Source organism: Apus apus, chromosome 1 (assembly GCF_020740795.1).
Source record: "Apus apus isolate bApuApu2 chromosome 1, bApuApu2.pri.cur, whole genome shotgun sequence".
Taxonomy (NCBI): domain Eukaryota; kingdom Metazoa; phylum Chordata; class Aves; order Apodiformes; family Apodidae; genus Apus; species Apus apus.
The window spans coordinates 126,717,669-126,734,216 of NC_067282.1; the positions used below are offsets into that span (position 1 = coordinate 126,717,669).

The 16,548-nt window shown below is 42.3% G+C and overlaps 1 protein-coding gene across 4 annotated transcripts in view; it reads left to right on the forward strand.

Moving 5' to 3' along the window:
- TEAD4 (TEA domain transcription factor 4) overlaps nucleotides 1-14,598 on the forward strand; it is a 59,188-nt gene extending 44,590 nt beyond the window's left edge. For 3 of the 4 annotated variants that reach the window (XM_051608104.1, XM_051608102.1, XM_051608101.1), the window contains 3 exons: nucleotides 10,593-10,733; nucleotides 12,173-12,325; nucleotides 14,358-14,598. In XM_051608104.1, coding sequence (XP_051464064.1) covers nucleotides 10,593-10,733; nucleotides 12,173-12,325; nucleotides 14,358-14,471 — 408 coding nt within the window. In that variant the 3' untranslated portion in view covers nucleotides 14,472-14,598. The remainder of the gene's footprint in view (nucleotides 1-10,592; nucleotides 10,734-12,172; nucleotides 12,326-14,357) is intronic. The other variant, XM_051608103.1, reaches the window with a different exon arrangement.
- The last annotated feature ends 1,950 nt before the right edge of the window (nucleotides 14,599-16,548 follow it).

Below are 16,548 nucleotides of genomic sequence, written 5' to 3' on the forward strand. Positions count from 1 at the left end.
AAGGGAGGTCTGGCTTGACCAACCTGATCTCTTTCTATTACTGTGTGGCCCACCTGTTGGATGTGGGGAGGTCTGTGGACATTGTCTACTTGGACTTTGGTAAGGCCTTTGACACCATCTCCCACTGCGTTCTCCTGGAGAAGCTGGTGAATCATGGCATGGACAAGTGTGCTCTTCACTGGGTGAAAAACTGGCTGGATGGCCGGGCCCAGAGAGTTGTGGTAAACAGAATCAAATCTAGTTGGTGGCTGGTTACCAATGGTGTCCCTTAGGGCTCAGTTTTGGGGCCAGTCTTGTTCAATAGCTTTATCAATGATTTGGATGAGGGGATTGAGTGCATATCTGGTAAGTTTGCAGACAACACCAAACTTGGTGGGTGTGTTGATCTGCTAGAGAGTAGGAAAGCTCTACAGAGGGACCTGGACAGGCTGGATCTATAGGCCAGGGCCAATTGTATGAGGTTCAGTTAAGGCCAAGTGCCAGGTCCTGCATTTCGGTCACAACAACCCCAGGCAGAGCTACAGGCTGGGGGAAGAGTGGCTGGAGAGCTGCCCAGCAGAAAAGGACCTGGGGATGCTGGTGGGCAGCTGGATGAACATGAGCCAGCAGTGTGCCCAGGTGGCCTGGAAGGCCCATGGCATCCTGGCTTGTATCAGGAATGGCCAGCAGGAGTAAGGAGGTGATCGTGCCCCTGTGCTCAGCACTGGTGAGGCTGCAACTCAAGTACTGTGTGCAGTTCTGGGCCCCTCACTGTAGGAAGGACATTGAGGTGCTGGAGCGTGTCCAGAGAAGAGCCACCAGAGAAGAGCTGGTGAAGGGACTAGAGAACAAGTCATATGAGGAGTGGCTGAGGGAGCTGGGGATGATTAGTTAGGATTAGAGGAGGCTGAGGGGAGACCTCAACTACCTGAAAGGAGGTTGTAGAGAGGTGGGGGTTGGCCTCTTCTCCCAAGTGAGTAATGACAGGACCAGAGGAAATGGCCTGAAGTTGCAGCAGGGAAGACTTAGATTGGACATTAGGAAGAATATTTACTGAAAGAGCGGTCAGATACTGGAACAGCCTGCCCAGGGAGGTGATGGAGTCACCATATTTGGAAGTATTCAAGAAATGTGTAGATGAGAAACTTCAGGGCATGCTCTAGTGGCTGAGGTTGTAGTTTGTGTGTTGTGGGGTGTGGATTTGTGGAGTTTTGTGGTGGTGTGTGTTTGTGGTGGTTTTTTTGTTTGGTTGTTTTTTTTTATGGTTGGACTCAGTGATCTCAGAGGTCCTTTCCAACTACGACTATTCTGTGATTCTGTGATTCATATCTCATACTCTTCATAAAAACTGGCACTAGAAAGCCTCTTAACTGGTGCTTTCAGGAAAAGAAAGAGTTAACTTAAGTGCCTTGAGTTGCAACTTCCCAGCTTTCCCAAGCCTAGCCTATCCAGAACTAAGCTGGGGAATGTTGTCTGGGATTCTGCTGTTCAAATGTCTGGTGCTTAGAGCATTACTTATTGACTATTCTTGGCAACACATAATTTACTACCTGCAGACTGTGTGCTGTTGAGCTGGGTTCTTCCTGGGGGATCATGAGGGACTAGATTTAGACTTTAAACTTGTTTTCAAGGGTGAACAGAATTAAATCAGGCTTGTGAGAAACAAGCCTGGGGGAGGCACCCCTTATAGAATGGTGTGCTGGCAAGGTCCTTGGGTCTGCCATTCCAGTGGAGGTAGGGTTTAGAGTTCCACACTGCAGCAAAGACACATGGGATAATGATGGGCTAGAAATTATGAAAGCACCTGAAAATGGTCCTGAGGCAACTGGCAGATGAAGTTGCATGGCAGTCGTGGTTGTCATGGCAGTCCAGTGAAGATCCTACTGACTGGAAAAGGGGAAACATAACCCCCAAAAGTTAGGGTTTTGAAGGATTTAAGTGGTAGGATGTCATTAAGTTGGACTCTTTCTGGACCCACATGAGGTGTCTGGTGTTCAGAGGGTATCAACTCAAGAAAATTGGGCTTGCATAAAGAGGTGTGACACACCTATGAAACACCTCTACTTCAACGTGTACATTATGCCCTGGTCTGCACCTGTGCATTTGAGATGGCAGTGCTATTTCTGAGCTTGGCTTAATATTTTGACTTTCTGGTTCTTTTTTTTTTGGCATCCTTTCATTTTTGAACCTCATCTGGAATTAACACCAGGTTTTATTGGTGGAAACACTACAGGCTGTCACTTACAAATAAGCTAAGTTTATAAGTCAAGTCATTGATTGAATGGAAGCTGCTAAGGCTTCTAAGAGGTAATTAGTTTAGTCTTGAATTTGTTTTTTAGTGTGGACAATAGTAGGGGATGAAAGCAAACACCATTCGTGATGCCATATTCGGGATGAGAAATGGGGCACTATTATGATTTGTGCTGTGTTTCACAGGAGTACTTTTAATCCTTTTGTAAGATTTCAGCTAAGATCAATAAGGCAACATAACTAAAACCGTTAAAAAAAATTCTGCTCCAGAAAATTTGGACCCTTTTTGAGGGAAACTCCAAACCTTTTTGGTGCAAAACTTTGTATTCGACATTCCTGTGGCATTGCAGTCTTATACCCAAGCAAAGCATGTGAGTCATCCCTGTAACGCACTGTGGTACATGTATCATGAGAATTTCTGAGTTTGGTATATTGCAACCCCCCCCCTCCAATAGGCACTTTTCACAGATAAGGTGATGTGATTAAAAAGAAAAAAAAAGAAAAAGAAAAAGAAGTATTATCCAAAAGCAAATTACTGATAACCTTAACTGTGGTGAGTCGAGTTAAATACTTGAACAGGTGTTTTAAGACATGAAGATATGATTGATTTTTCAAAGGTTCTGAATTTAAGTGGTGGTTGTAAGTAAAAAAAGACTCGAAAAATCAAGGCATTGGATAAATAGCTTTTGTATAGATGTAGTTTAAGGCTTGAAGAACCTGAGGCAGGAGCCTGCCATTACTGCACTAAGCATTGAGTATACCAGAACCCTAGCTCCAGACACCGGGGTTGGGGTTTCTGGACATCACTGATAGCACTTAGGATCTAGTGTGACTGAGAAAGAGGTGTTCATGATTGTTCAATGGTGCTTTAAATTATTTATACAATAGCTAAGAGTTAAAAGGTGTTAAGTTTGAAACATAACCAGTGTTTGCAATTCTTCCTTGATTTTGGCATTGGAAATTTGGTACAATGAACTAACTCTAGGACTTGGATTGGTAGGTTGTGTATGACATCTGTGTGACATTTCTCTGTGCTCCAAGTGCATTCTAGCACGCAACAATGAATTTGAGACATTAGCCTCCCAACACATGGGCAGTGGTAGCTCTACTCTTTACCAGTGTAGTATTATATCTGTACAACCTGTTACTTGTGTCTCTCCATTATCTTATCCTCATTATTAATAGTATTAGTAGTTATAGCATCATTATTAATAGTCTGGGGAAGAGGCATTTTCAGGGCTTTGCACATTAGCAGAATGGTGCGCTTGCATTGTGAAGCTTTCAGAAGTTGTAAGAATCTGGGTAGAAGACAGAAGGAAAAGAACAAACCAGGAATTCAGGACAGGCAGTACTTTGTCCAGAGCAGCCACCTACAGAGGAGTGGATCAGGGGAATTTCTTGGTAGAGCTTTTCTGCTATTCCTGATGAATATATGTAGTCATTTTTTATTGATGATAGGTGAGCTGGAACAATCAAATCACAGTGTGTTTTCTTTCCTGTAAATTACTATTTTGTGGAAGGGGGGCTGAAGGCGTGGGTTAGAGACTTCTGTCCTGCACTTGACTTGTGTCTTGTACCAAGAAAATTCTGCCAAAACAGCAGCAGTGCAAATTCCCCTCAACACCCTGTGCTGCCTACTGTATGCCTTCAATCCTGACCTGGCAGAAAATGCCTGGACAGCAAGGAGATGGTAATTCAGTCTTCATGTCCATTCTGTTTTTGGCATATTTTCTGAGATGGCAAACAAGACAGCAGCTAGGAAGAGAGATTTTTATGATCGTTGCACGCTTTTTCTGAGGATGGATCTGACAGCCCATTAAATTCACCTGCAGTCACCAACACCATCTCCAACCAGTTGCTACCTGATGTAAGGGGATTTGTCAATGGCACTTCTTTCACCAAAGTTATTCCCCACACTGTTCAAAAGTATAGAGATTGTTGGCAGCAAAAAGAACATTGAAAGTCTGAATTGTGGAAGGAATCTGTCTGCCGAGTTTTAAAATAACACAATCTGGGGGGGCTAGCTCAGTCACAGCTATGCATACTGTTGGCTCAGAAACTCTCCCCTTTCCCCTTTCTTGGAGGCTGAAGCTGCAGTGGCGCAAGTTTTGGGCTTTTCTTAAAGAATTTTTCAGCATATGCCTTTCCGTTGACCACTTGGGACCTGTCTGCAAGCTATGGTTTCTCACGGCATGTAATGCCATTTAGACTCTTGTTTAGTCATTGCTTTTCAAAGCCTCAGGTAAGCTGAAGACTGATTCTCAGAGGTAATGTTTCCCGTTCTGAAGAGTTTCAGAGAAATTTTGATTCATAGCCTCAACCTAGTGGCAATGAGGCCATTCTCTGTAAACAGTTGTGAAATTCACTCCCACCAAAGATCAGACAAAAATCATGGCTTAGTGTGTGGTTGGAACAGTGCACAGTGCCAACTTTTCTGTAACTGTTTCTTTCTTGGGATTGCAGAAGTTCAGTGATACACTCAAGTGCATCAGAGCTGTTTTCAGCAGAGCTGCTAAGAGTCTCAGATGGCCAATATGATTTTTTTTTTAAAAAAAACCAACCATCAAAACCCCCCAAAAAGTAATACCAGCTTGTTGAGGGTTCTTATGCCCTTCCCTGCATGAAATCCTTCTCTTCGATCTAGAAATCTTGTCTTGTAGGTATTTAGAAATTGTGCTTACTTCTCTTGAAAGAAGGAAATCTTAGGCAGATCAGCCCTCTTGCATAAAATATGTGGATCTCTGAGATGTGCTAGATCATATATACCTTGGTGACCATTGTTTCAGTATATTTGGAAGTCACCAGGTAAGCTATGGACAAATATGTCATTGTGCTGAGATTGAACAATAACCTGAATGCATCCCAGATACATCAGGTTGCTGTTATGCTAGCATGTGTGCAGCCTTCTGCATCTAGAGCTTCTTGGACAGAAAGCCAGAACCCTGACTTTGTCAGATAAAGTAATATGATCCAGTTGGTGGCTCATGACTCAGACTTAGCTTGTAATATGGCTCATCTATTTGATCTTCTACCTCTGCCTTTGAAGAGATGGAGAACAGCTGTTTAAGTGCTGGACACCACCCAACCAGCATCCCCTGCTGCCATCCCACCCTGTTGCTAACAGTGGCTAGTAGAAGCCTGGGAGGGCAAAGCAACTCAGCCCAAAGTCCAAAGCTATGGGCTTTCCTGAATCCTCACAATGTCTCCTTTGGCTGCGTAGGCTGGAGTAAGGCATGTATTCAAGTGTTATCTCACTTGTTGGAGGTACTAATGCATTTGCCAGTGAGGAGCTGAGGGGCATCTAGGTTCTAGTCTCATGGTCTGAATCACATTCAGTTATGTGTTCAATAAGTCCATGCATTCCCAAGCTATAAAGTCAAGATTAGCCTTCCTACTTGATGAAGTGCTGGTAAGAGGAATTTTCTTCAAGTCACAGTCCTTTGCGTCTTTGGGGGATGGAATGTACTGGACAGAATAAAGCAGACCTTTCTCTGCTTTCCTTGGGTGCTCAGGGCAGGATTGAGGGTGCTTTGACACAAGGTTTTCTTTAGAGAAATAAACTCTGAAACTGAAGAGAAAGGAAAAGTCCTTTCCTCAAAGCAGTCCTGATGGCCTAGGTGTTGTGAGGAGCTTGTAAGTATCTAGGCATGGAGGCTGTAGCATTTTTAGATGTTAAGTTAAAAGCAGATGCTCTTTTGGTGATTAGAGACCCTGTGATGTGCAGTATGATTTTGTCCTGGTGCAATCCTGGGAAGTTTCATTGCATCTGTGATTTACTTCACTTGACGTTTAGATGCTAATTTGGCTATGGCACCTAACAGTGTTTTTCCTAAAGTTTGTGCCTTGTCTCCCTTCAGGAGGTAATAATCTCCACAGTAGGGAAAGCTAAAAGATTCAAGTTCCATTCCTGAGTGGTTCTTTTGTCATGTATTCATGCACATCATTGCCATTTTCAGTTTACACGATCTGAAGGTTGCAAATAATTCAAGAGCAGATATGTGTGTTCTAACATAATCTCCGGTACAGGGACAGAAATTTCCATGAGAGGCTGGGAACCAGCAGCTCTAAGTAAATAAGCTGTAACTCTAGGGCCAGCAGTCTCTGTCTGAGGTGCTGCATCTTCACTTTCCTGCAAACATGAAGTGGAGCCCCCAGCCAGCTGCTACTGTCATTCCCTGGAGTTGCTGAAATTCCATGTATATATATTTATGGACTGAGATTTTCAGAGATGACAGAAGGAGGAGGGTGCACATTTCTTGATGACTGGCCACCCTAAGATATGTCTGACAGTCCTAGCCCATAATATGGGATGTGCTTTAGAATAAAAGGTGCAATGTAGAAGTCAGTGAGTTCAAACAGGACCCCCACTTCTTCGCTGCAACAGGGCTTTCAGAAACCTGATTGTACATTATGTTAGTGAATGGCAATGACTGCTTAATTCAACCAGTATTACCATAATTTTCCTTCTGACAAATAGTTTAATGTTGATCAATTAGATATTATCTAACTGAAATTCTGCAGTCTGGTCTTTTGATGGGAGACTTGCCAAATTGTGGAGGCACCTAAAGTGGTTTCTTAGAGCTAGTGAAGCTTTTTCTCATTAAGTGGAACTAGCACCTCTTTGCTTTGCCTCATATAGACTGCACTTAGTTTTTAATTTGCCATAAAGAATTTAGGGGAGTGTAACTTTGATGTTACTAGTGAGACCTTGAAGATGTTTGTTTCCACAGTGAGGGCCTCTGCTCTGTTTATGCAGCAGTAGTTTGACCAAGCTTCTAGAGCCTTTATCTGTTCCTTTGACTCAGTGGGACAGTTTCTTTGGAAAAGCAGAATTGGGTCTGTACATACCCCCAAGGGAAATAGCTGAACAATATTGTGAAGGACCCCTAGTCTAGTTTCTCTTTGGAAAAGGGAAGGAATTAATCTTTATTCAGACAGCTGGGGTATTGTCTAGTGAACAATACAGTTAGTTGCATTGACATGTAAATGAGTGTTACAACAACTCAGTAAAAACCTAAACCAGAATAGACTAGCATTGCTGCTCTCTAACACATGTACATTTGTGGTGCAAACAAACTAGGTGCATAAATATACTGGGGAAAAATTGATAGTAAGGACTTCAGTATGACTGTAGTGTAATTAACTTGGTAACCTGAATTACAATTGTCTGTAATGCTGGTACCTTGTTCCTGTTAATACCTCTGTTACCAGATTAAAGCTCGCCTGGATTTCCCTACACACATTACTCCAGTGTAGACAAACTGTTGGGGCATAACACTTTATTGCAGTAATTCATATGGTCATGATGATATAGAAGCTTCCAATATTCTTCCAGCTGTTGCTTTCAAGTCTTGTGCAAAAGTCATCACTATCTCAGTGTTGCAAACGTGAATGATGTAACATGATTTTAAAAAAAAGTTTAAAATATAAATTATTTTACTGATGCATTGTAACCTGTGTCCAAATCTGTTTAGCTCAGTGTGGAGGCAGAAGTCTATGGGGCACAAATGGATAAGTTATTAAGAGAAGTCAGGAACCTGTTCTGTTGGATAAATTGTTTTGTGAAGCTACCTTTTGAAGATAAGGAAACATGAGAATAAAATAATTGCCAACTTTGTACAGCTGTCTCCTGATAAATCAGAGGATGTTCTTGAATATATAGGATGCAGAACATGACAAATTTAAAAAAAAACATGAAGGGATGAGCACACAGATGGTATAAAATGGTATGAATGTATTACCTATGTAGGGTCAAGCGTATTCACAAGGGCTGAAGATCTGTCACTAACTCAGAGATACGTATTCTACTTAAAAAGAGGAGTCATAGAGAAGATGGCAAGCCATTCTGACAAATGGACTTTCTTTCATCCATAATCTGTGGTGAAGATGGTACAACTGTTAAGGATTTTTCTATAAACTGGGAAACAACACAGTCCTTTTGAAGAGTAATTTATGATCATGTGTTTAAGTGCTGTGCTGTTATGCTCTCCATTAAGAGCAGAGTGAAAGTTGCGTGTTCATCCCTAATGTTGCCAGTGTTGATGCAAACATTGGAGCATTCTGTCATCTTGTCTGGACTGCATCTTTGTCCCACTAGAATTGTCTGAATGCTACAACTACTAGTCTAGGAATATACCTCAGGATATGCATTGCCCACTGTACTTCATGAAAAACCTATCCTAAATTTGTCTTTCACATGCTTCTGAGTTTGTACTTTTGAAAAAATATAATGGTAATTTAATTTTATTGATTTGTTTGCTTAAATCCTCAGTGGCATCATTTATCTAATGCAGATGGTAGTTCCTTAGGGGGAAATAGGTGTGCACAGTGATACAGGGGCAGCAATGGCCCACTGTTGTGCTAAGTGGAAAATGGAACTGAAATACATGGGAAGATTATTTATTTTATTTCCTTTATCACCTCTTCCTTTACACACTGAAGTTACAAGTTAACAGCCCAACTGTCTAGAGGAAAAACTTTAAAGGAATGACAACAAAGCATGGCTTCTAGCAAGTTAGTAGTTTCTGCTGTAGTTACTCAAACCCACCATTGACTAGAAGAGGCAATCCTGCCTTCTGCTTTCCCTATTGCTGCCCATCCTCCCAACACGTTTTTTGTCTGAACACGCGCAAGTGCTTCTGAATCAGGTGAGGGAACTGATTCCACTGAGAACTAGCTGAGCAGTTCCTCAGTGAGTCTTGTGATACAGCTACAGAAACATTTGTGTCAGTACAGGAGGAATGGGGAGGCACAAACTGCTCCAGGACAGTGACACTGCTCTCTCTTAGTGTCAGGACCACATTGGTGTTATCAAACTACAACTCTGAGACGCACTTTCCCAAGAGACTCAAGCCAACCTGAGCATGTGTTAATATGAAAACAGGCAGTCTTTGTGCCCTCAACTTTTGTGTCTCCTCACCTCTTCCAGCCCATGCAGCTTTGTCAGGATCCAGTTCCATTTCCTTGTCTGACTGAAAACTAATCCACCAAAACCACAACCAAAATTGTTTTGACTGTACCCAGCTCTCTCATCTGACTAGTCAGTCATACAATTGCTAATGGCGGCATAAAGGCAGCAGCAAGCTTTTGTGGCTACAGACAGGGAGAAGGCTGGACTGGAACTTTCTAGATTGAATTAAATTTCTTGTGAAATTGCTGCTTAAGAGAAATAAGCTAACAGTAGTATCTCATGGTAGAGAAGAGTTATTTTATGTGGCAAAGAAAAAAGGGGAATAATTATTGAGGTGGTCCAGTTCCAAGGCTAATCCTAAGTGCTGCTCTAGATCTTGATTATAAAACCCTCACTGACATCAGCTAAGAAAATGATGCTAAAATGCTGGCTAGTGCAGTCCTGTTCACACTTTGTCCACTGTAGCAGGAATACACTTTCTTCAGTTTCCTTTTTCCCTCAGATCAATGGTAAGAATAGAGTAATCAGAAGTAGCCTGTGGGAACTGGTAATTGCTTTTCTGCTATATATAAGTTAGCACCTGGGCTTGTGAAGTACACAGAAGCTCTACACTTTTCGTTTTGAAGGGGAGGAACCCTAGTTAGCTGGGAATTCCCACACACCCTCTTGTGTTTTCAGAGCTTAAGGGAACCGCCTCTTCTAAGTGTGGTTTGAATGACCCCTGGTGGAAGCTCAGATAACTAGGATTTTTTAGGAGTTTAGTCCCACCATGAGGCTCCAGTTGGCCAACCTTAGGCACTCAAATTTGGGAAGTATGGCTACTAATGGAGATGGGTTTGTATTCAGGTAGAACTGGGCTGGATCTGTTAGCAACCTACATTCCTTATGTTGCATCCTGCCTACTTAACATTCTTCATATCATAGTACCTGAGCCTAATGTGTGTGTGCACCCTCCCATATTCCTTCTCTCTTTGTTCAGTCTCTTTCTTCTTACCTGCATATCTAAGGTGGAAAAGCTTTATTACAGTTGTTGTACCCTTATTTTTCCTTCTTAGTGAGAAAGCTCAGTAGCCTGTCTGTTGCATTGCTCTGTCTCTTCAGTGCCCTCCTGTCTTCTCTCTGAATGCTTTGTGAGTACCTCCATGCTGTCCAGGAGCTGTTCAGTTATGGTAAGGCAAGAGGCTGTGTCATATGTTACAAGGATATTCCTCTAGATTTTCCAGTGTGTATGCAAACCCCCACCACCATTTTCTGAAGCAGGAACTGGATTTTAGTGCATACTCTTCAGATTTCCCCTGCATGCTTGGTGCACGTGGATCTGCTTAAGGAGCTTTGGGCACTCCAGTACCTTACAATCTTGGCTATGCAACACCCCTTTAGGTAACAGTGGAAAAACACCGCAACCATCTATTGATAACCATCTATTTTTCTTGCCTTTTTTTTTTTTTGGCAGGCTGATTTGAACACCAGTATTGAAGATGAATCCAGATCTTTCTATGGCGTTTCCAGCCAGTATGAGAGCCCAGAAAACATGGTCATTACCTGTTCCACCAAAGTGTGTTCCTTTGGAAAGCAGGTGGTAGAGAAAGTTGAGGTAGGGAGCAGACACCTGGGTGCAAGGTTCTCTCTGGCTGCTCTTTTGCATCCTTTGTATTCTCAAGGCAAAATATGTCCCATGCTTGTTGTCAAGGAGATGAACGCCATAGATAATAATTTCTGAGACATACAGGTGTAAGATTGCTCTAGCCTGCAACATGGTCTTGTCTCAGGACTTCACTGAAGGTCTGGTATTGTTTGCTATTTTTTCCTTAAATTTCATTTTCTGAAGACATGAATACGTAAGACTCTCAGCTCTGGTAATTCTCTGGGGTTTTTTTGGGGAGCAAAAAAAGCTAGTAAACCTGGACCCTTGCTTTGTATCAAGAAAGGTGCAAACAAATAGGCAATTAGGCAACACATCACTTCCATTAGTGTTTTTTGACAGATCATCGATAGACTATAGGCATTAGTTAATAGATTACAACAATTAAACTTATCTTAATGTTTGTACACTTACAGCTTAAGCAACAGTGGAGCTGCATAATTATGCATATATCTGGTACTGAAGAAATTCTTTATGATGCCACATTCAGCTGCCAAGAGCTGCTCTGACCTGCTTCCTGCTGCTCTTTCTCAAAGAGTCTTTAGATGCAGGAGTGGCACTGTGTGCAAAACACCAGGTGTTCCCATGCCAATAGTCAGTTCAAGCTACATCCTTCCGCAAGACCCCTCTCCAGACATATTATAGACACGGCCGAAGTCAGGTTATGTATTTGCATGATGGGATAGACAGGGCAAAGAAAGGCATCATGGTGCACTGGAAAGGAAACCAAGCTCTTGGGCTGAAAGGAGGTAACAGACATTTAAGGGTTTGCTGTGAAAGGGTAGAATCCAACCTCAGCTTCTGTTCAAAGGAAGATGAAATATACAGGAGCTAAGATGCAAATGTGAAAAAAAAAAAGAAAAGAAAAGAAAAAAAAATCCCTCTGTGTAACATTGGCTAGACCCTCTCCTAAGAGGAAGCAGATACAATATTCTCTCTCAGGTACCAGAAGGCTTTAGAGCTTTCCAGCTGTGAAGTATCCTGAGCATATGATTACCATCATTACTAGGGGGCTTCCTGGTCCTGCTAAAGCAGTAGATTTTAACTTTTTCAGTTCATCCCACCTAATATTTTTCCACTAGATTTGCAGACCATAGTATAGGTCTGCTCTTCATTGTTACCTTTCACAGATCCTAGAAAGTTTGTTGCTTGTAAATCGGAACTCACTGTTCTAAAGAAAAAAGAACATGATCTGAAAAAATGAGAGGGATCAAGGAGACTAACCTTGATGTGAAGTACTGTAGAGGAATGTTGTAGAGGAATCAGCTCATTATTGTCAGTAGAAAGACTTGAAAATGCCATTTTAATTTTCTGTTGAGTCCCTTTCTGTGATTAAAGCTACTAATGAAACAACATTAGGCCCAAATGCCCCTTTATGTTTTACATTGCAGACAGAGTATGCACGCTATGAAAACGGACACTATTCCTATCGCATTCACCGTTCCCCTCTCTGCGAATACATGATAAATTTCATTCACAAACTCAAGCACCTTCCTGAGAAGTACATGATGAACAGTGTGCTGGAGAACTTTACTATCTTACAGGTGGGACTTTAAACTGTTTTCGTTGGAGCTTGGAAACATGTAAGCCCCATGCAGGAGTTCACTGTTGTGTGTCAAAGCAGATTTCCTTTTACAGCTCAGCATCTAATTGAACTTAGTATCTTTCATATGTATTGCACCTTGAGACCATTTATGGAGCTTTAGAGATAGTAACTCATGCAGAGAAGCAGCAGAAGAATTTTAGATACCTGAGTAAGAGAGAGAAAAAAAGAAATATAAAGGAAGAAGAAAGATGCAAAAGTTCCTGAAGGAAATGCTCATTCCTCTATTGGATTCCACTTTGAGGTCCTTTCTGTGTACTGGCCCTTTTTGCAAGATAAACCAAGCACACTGTGAAGTGACTATACAATTTTTTATGGGAAGAGTTCTTCACTGACAAGGTAGGGAAAAAAAAAGTTTTTTCCTCAGGACCATCCTGAACCTGGAATGAATATGGAGTCACATAAAGCAAGAGGCATGTTGAGTGAGGGAAGTTGACACCTTCATGAATAAATGCAACCTCTAGGTAGGGCAGTACAAGGGTACAGCAACTAGATTTGCATTATTGTCTATGTTATACCAGGAGCCTTTTCAGGCTCGAATGTAGCCTAAATTTGGGAAGAGGACAAAGACAGCTTAAAAGGTGAATTTTCCTAATGGACTGAGTTCTGTCCTTGCCTCTGCAAGATGTGTCACAGGTCTTTGCTGAGAAAACCTGAGGTTGGGTAAGTAGAAGAGATGTTAGAGACTGGATGAGAGAATGTAGATCAAGTGGCCTTTATTCCATCCTCTGGAGATCTTGTAGGGCTTCAGACAATTCATTTCACTGCTCTGTGGCTCAGGCACCTCAGCTATGAGGTTTAATAATGTCCTCACATTATCAACCTCACACAAAGTTAATATTATACCTCACAAGGCTTTACTCTTTCATGTTTGTACAGAGTTGTTACGTATTTGGAAGAAAAGAGGAATATAAATGCTGAGAGTTTTTAGAGATGAGCAAAAACATGAAGGGGGCAGGGACAGAGAAATGGAAGGCCTATGTGCTGTAAACCATACAGAGGAACACTGTAACTGCTTTCTGCATGTTTCATTCCTCAGTCAGGCCAGTGCTTGCTATAATTTTTATGAACAAAGCTGTCCTATAGTTATACTTCCTCTAGGGCTTTATGTTTTGAGTAAACATGTCCTTCCCTTACCTCCTGTCACGGAGAGGCATATGGGTGCTGGCATAGCCTTTTGTGTATCACCTTGCAGTCTTGCTCCCAGAGCAACAGGGAGAGCGTTTTCTAACCCCCCACTCCGCTGCTTAGTGCAAGGCATACTGCTAGTCCTCAGTCCTCACTACCAACAGTTCAAGCCTCCAGCTGGTATGTTTTTCTTCTCTAGTTGAACTGGTAGCTACTGCTGATAAAAATGTAACTCCTCCAGCAGGAGAGAACCACGTGAAGCTTTAGCTATGGCGCGAACTCGGATGACTAGAATGTGCAAAGTTGTGCAGTGACAGAGAGAGGGAAGCTGAGCTAGGAGCTCTGGGTGCAATACTTCACTTGTCCCTGCCATGTAGTGTAGGCAGTGTGTGCTTCTGAAACTAGGACAGCACTGTGCCATCACCATGCTGCTGCCACTGAGTCATATTGCAAAGAAGCTAAGGTTCCTGAGGGACCATAGAAAAAGGAATGGAAAAAAAATAAGCTTCTGTAAGAATGTATGAGTGTAGCAGCCATGCTTCTCCTGACATCTACAGTGTATGAATGGGAGATGTAAAAGAATCAGACCCGTAAGTGTCCTGTGAAGTGAGTTGTACTCAGTACTCCCCACGGTCTGTGTCTACCAGACAAGTGGGAGCAGACGGAGGGAAGGAACTGTTAAAGGCTGTGAACGTAGACTGGGGGTTGTGGTAGCCAAGCTGTGGATCATTTGTGTGCTTCTCTGTTCTTTGCCTATTACTGACTTTTTGTTCTTTGTTAAATGTGTTGTTATACGTAAGCAGAAAAACAGTTGCCATCTCAGTTTCTTCTTCTTTTCTGTCTAGGTTGTGACAAACAGAGACACACAGGAGACCTTGCTGTGCATAGCGTATGTTTTCGAGGTGTCAACTAGTGACCATGGTGCCCAACATCACATCTACCGTCTGGTGAAGGACTAGAGACTCTCTGTCCTAAATCATCCATGGGATGCATGTCTAAGAAAAAAGCCCATGCTTGAACAACCCTTGCCCCCTCATATCAAACTGAAAAATAAACTGCAGATACTGTGTATTTTCAGAAAAAGCACTTCTGAGCTGTCTTGTGATTGACAGGGTCAAATAAGTCTGTATCTCCAGGTTTGTCCAAATGGGGAAAAGACTTGGGAGTCAAAGAAACAGGCAAATAACTGCTTAAAGGTTTCATCACAAACAGCATCCTCTGGAATGTATTTCCCAGGGAGCACACAGAGCATGTGATCATACACATAAAAAGACTGGTTTTCACCTAAGCATACAGATTGGGCAATGGCAGCAGCTTCCACAAGTTTGACCACATATATGAGCACAGGCTGAAAATGTTCACGCTACCTCTGGTCCGAGTGTGTGCACTCACATTCATTTGTAGGTCAACATATCACATGCATGTCACAGACATAAATAGTCATTTATAGGTCAGTTGTAGGCACATGCAAGTATATAGAGATTGCACATATCTGCCTCTCTCACTGTCCACCTTAGCAAGTGTGCAGTCACAGATGCCCTCAGCCTTCTACCTCTTAGAGGCTGGATACTGTTTCCTACTTTTTTGTGCATGATAGTGAGAGACCAACTTTTATTTTCCCTTTTTATCATAATATCATAATCATCTAATGGTTTGGGTTGGAAGGGACCTTAAAGATCATCTAGGTCCAAACACCCTGCATGGGCAGGTTGCTCTGAGCCTTATCCAACCTGGCCTTGACTACATCCAGGAAGGGATGGGCAACCTGTTCAGTGCCTCAGCACCCTCATAGTGAAGAATTTCCTTCTAATGTCTAACCTAAATCTCCCCTCTTCCAGTTTTAATCCATTGCCTCTCATCGTCTCACTACAAGCCTTTGTAAAAAGCCCCTCCCTAGCTTTCCCGTAGCCCCTTCAGGTACTGGAAGGCTGCTATAAGGTCTCCCTGGAGCCTTCTCCAGGCTGAACAGCCCCAACTCTTTAATGAAGTTATGCTTAGAAAATTTGGGATGTTAAATCATATTGTCTTGCCCAGCAGATTTCCTCCATGAATCAGGTCGGCTGCTGTGACTGACCAAAATAATTCTTGCTGCTTATGCTTCTGTCCTCCCTGCACAGCTAGCACTGCTCAGGGAACTAGGCTCTGCTTTTTCCTTGTGCACCAGCAAAATAAGTAGTTACCAAGATCAAATTGTTCCACCTGTTAATTACAGGAAGTGAGGTGCACAAGTATTGCAAAGAATGCCATTTGGCCAGCAACTTGCAGGAAAAGGATGAGAGAGAAGAATGAAAAGAGTTAGTTTTCCATGTTTCCAAGACAATAAAATACAGTCTTTCTACTTTACTTGTAAAGTGATTTACTGAAGGGTCACTGAGAGGCAATAATCTGGGTCCCTCACAATGCTGCTGATGTGGGAGAAGATCCAGCTATTCATGTTACTCTGGGGAGGAGGTGGGTTGAATGATTATTCTGGCAGCCACTGAACAGGCAATTTACTGGGTGGTGAGGCACAGTCCTGTGGCATATATTTGATGCATGGTTACATCTCTTTCCACAATGTATCACAACATCTTAGTAAACACATCTCACACTTATTTCAGATGTTCCCATCATTGCATTTTTGGCATAAAGTACTCATGGGTACCCAAGGAACCTGAGATACTGTCAGAAATCAAGGGTTTATTAGAATATCAGAAGGCAAGGGCTTAGCCATACACAGATGGAATCTTACTTCTTTCAAGAACTCATGAACTTGTTGGCACTTCCTTCTACAATTCTCTGTCTGCTGGTGAAATGGCTCTGTGGATTCCATGAAGATACTGTACAACTCTTCCCAGAGGCCTGCAGACTTAAATATCTCCTCCAACTTCCTAACCATCTTCCTGTCCTTTAAAATGTTTTGTTTCTGTGTTTCAAGTTGTACTCATTTACAAGGCACACCAGGAGTCTTCTCACAGATAGATTATTTTGTTTCCTGAATATTTAATTCTCAACCTCCACCAAAGTTTAAATATTCCATTCCTAGAGAATGTACTT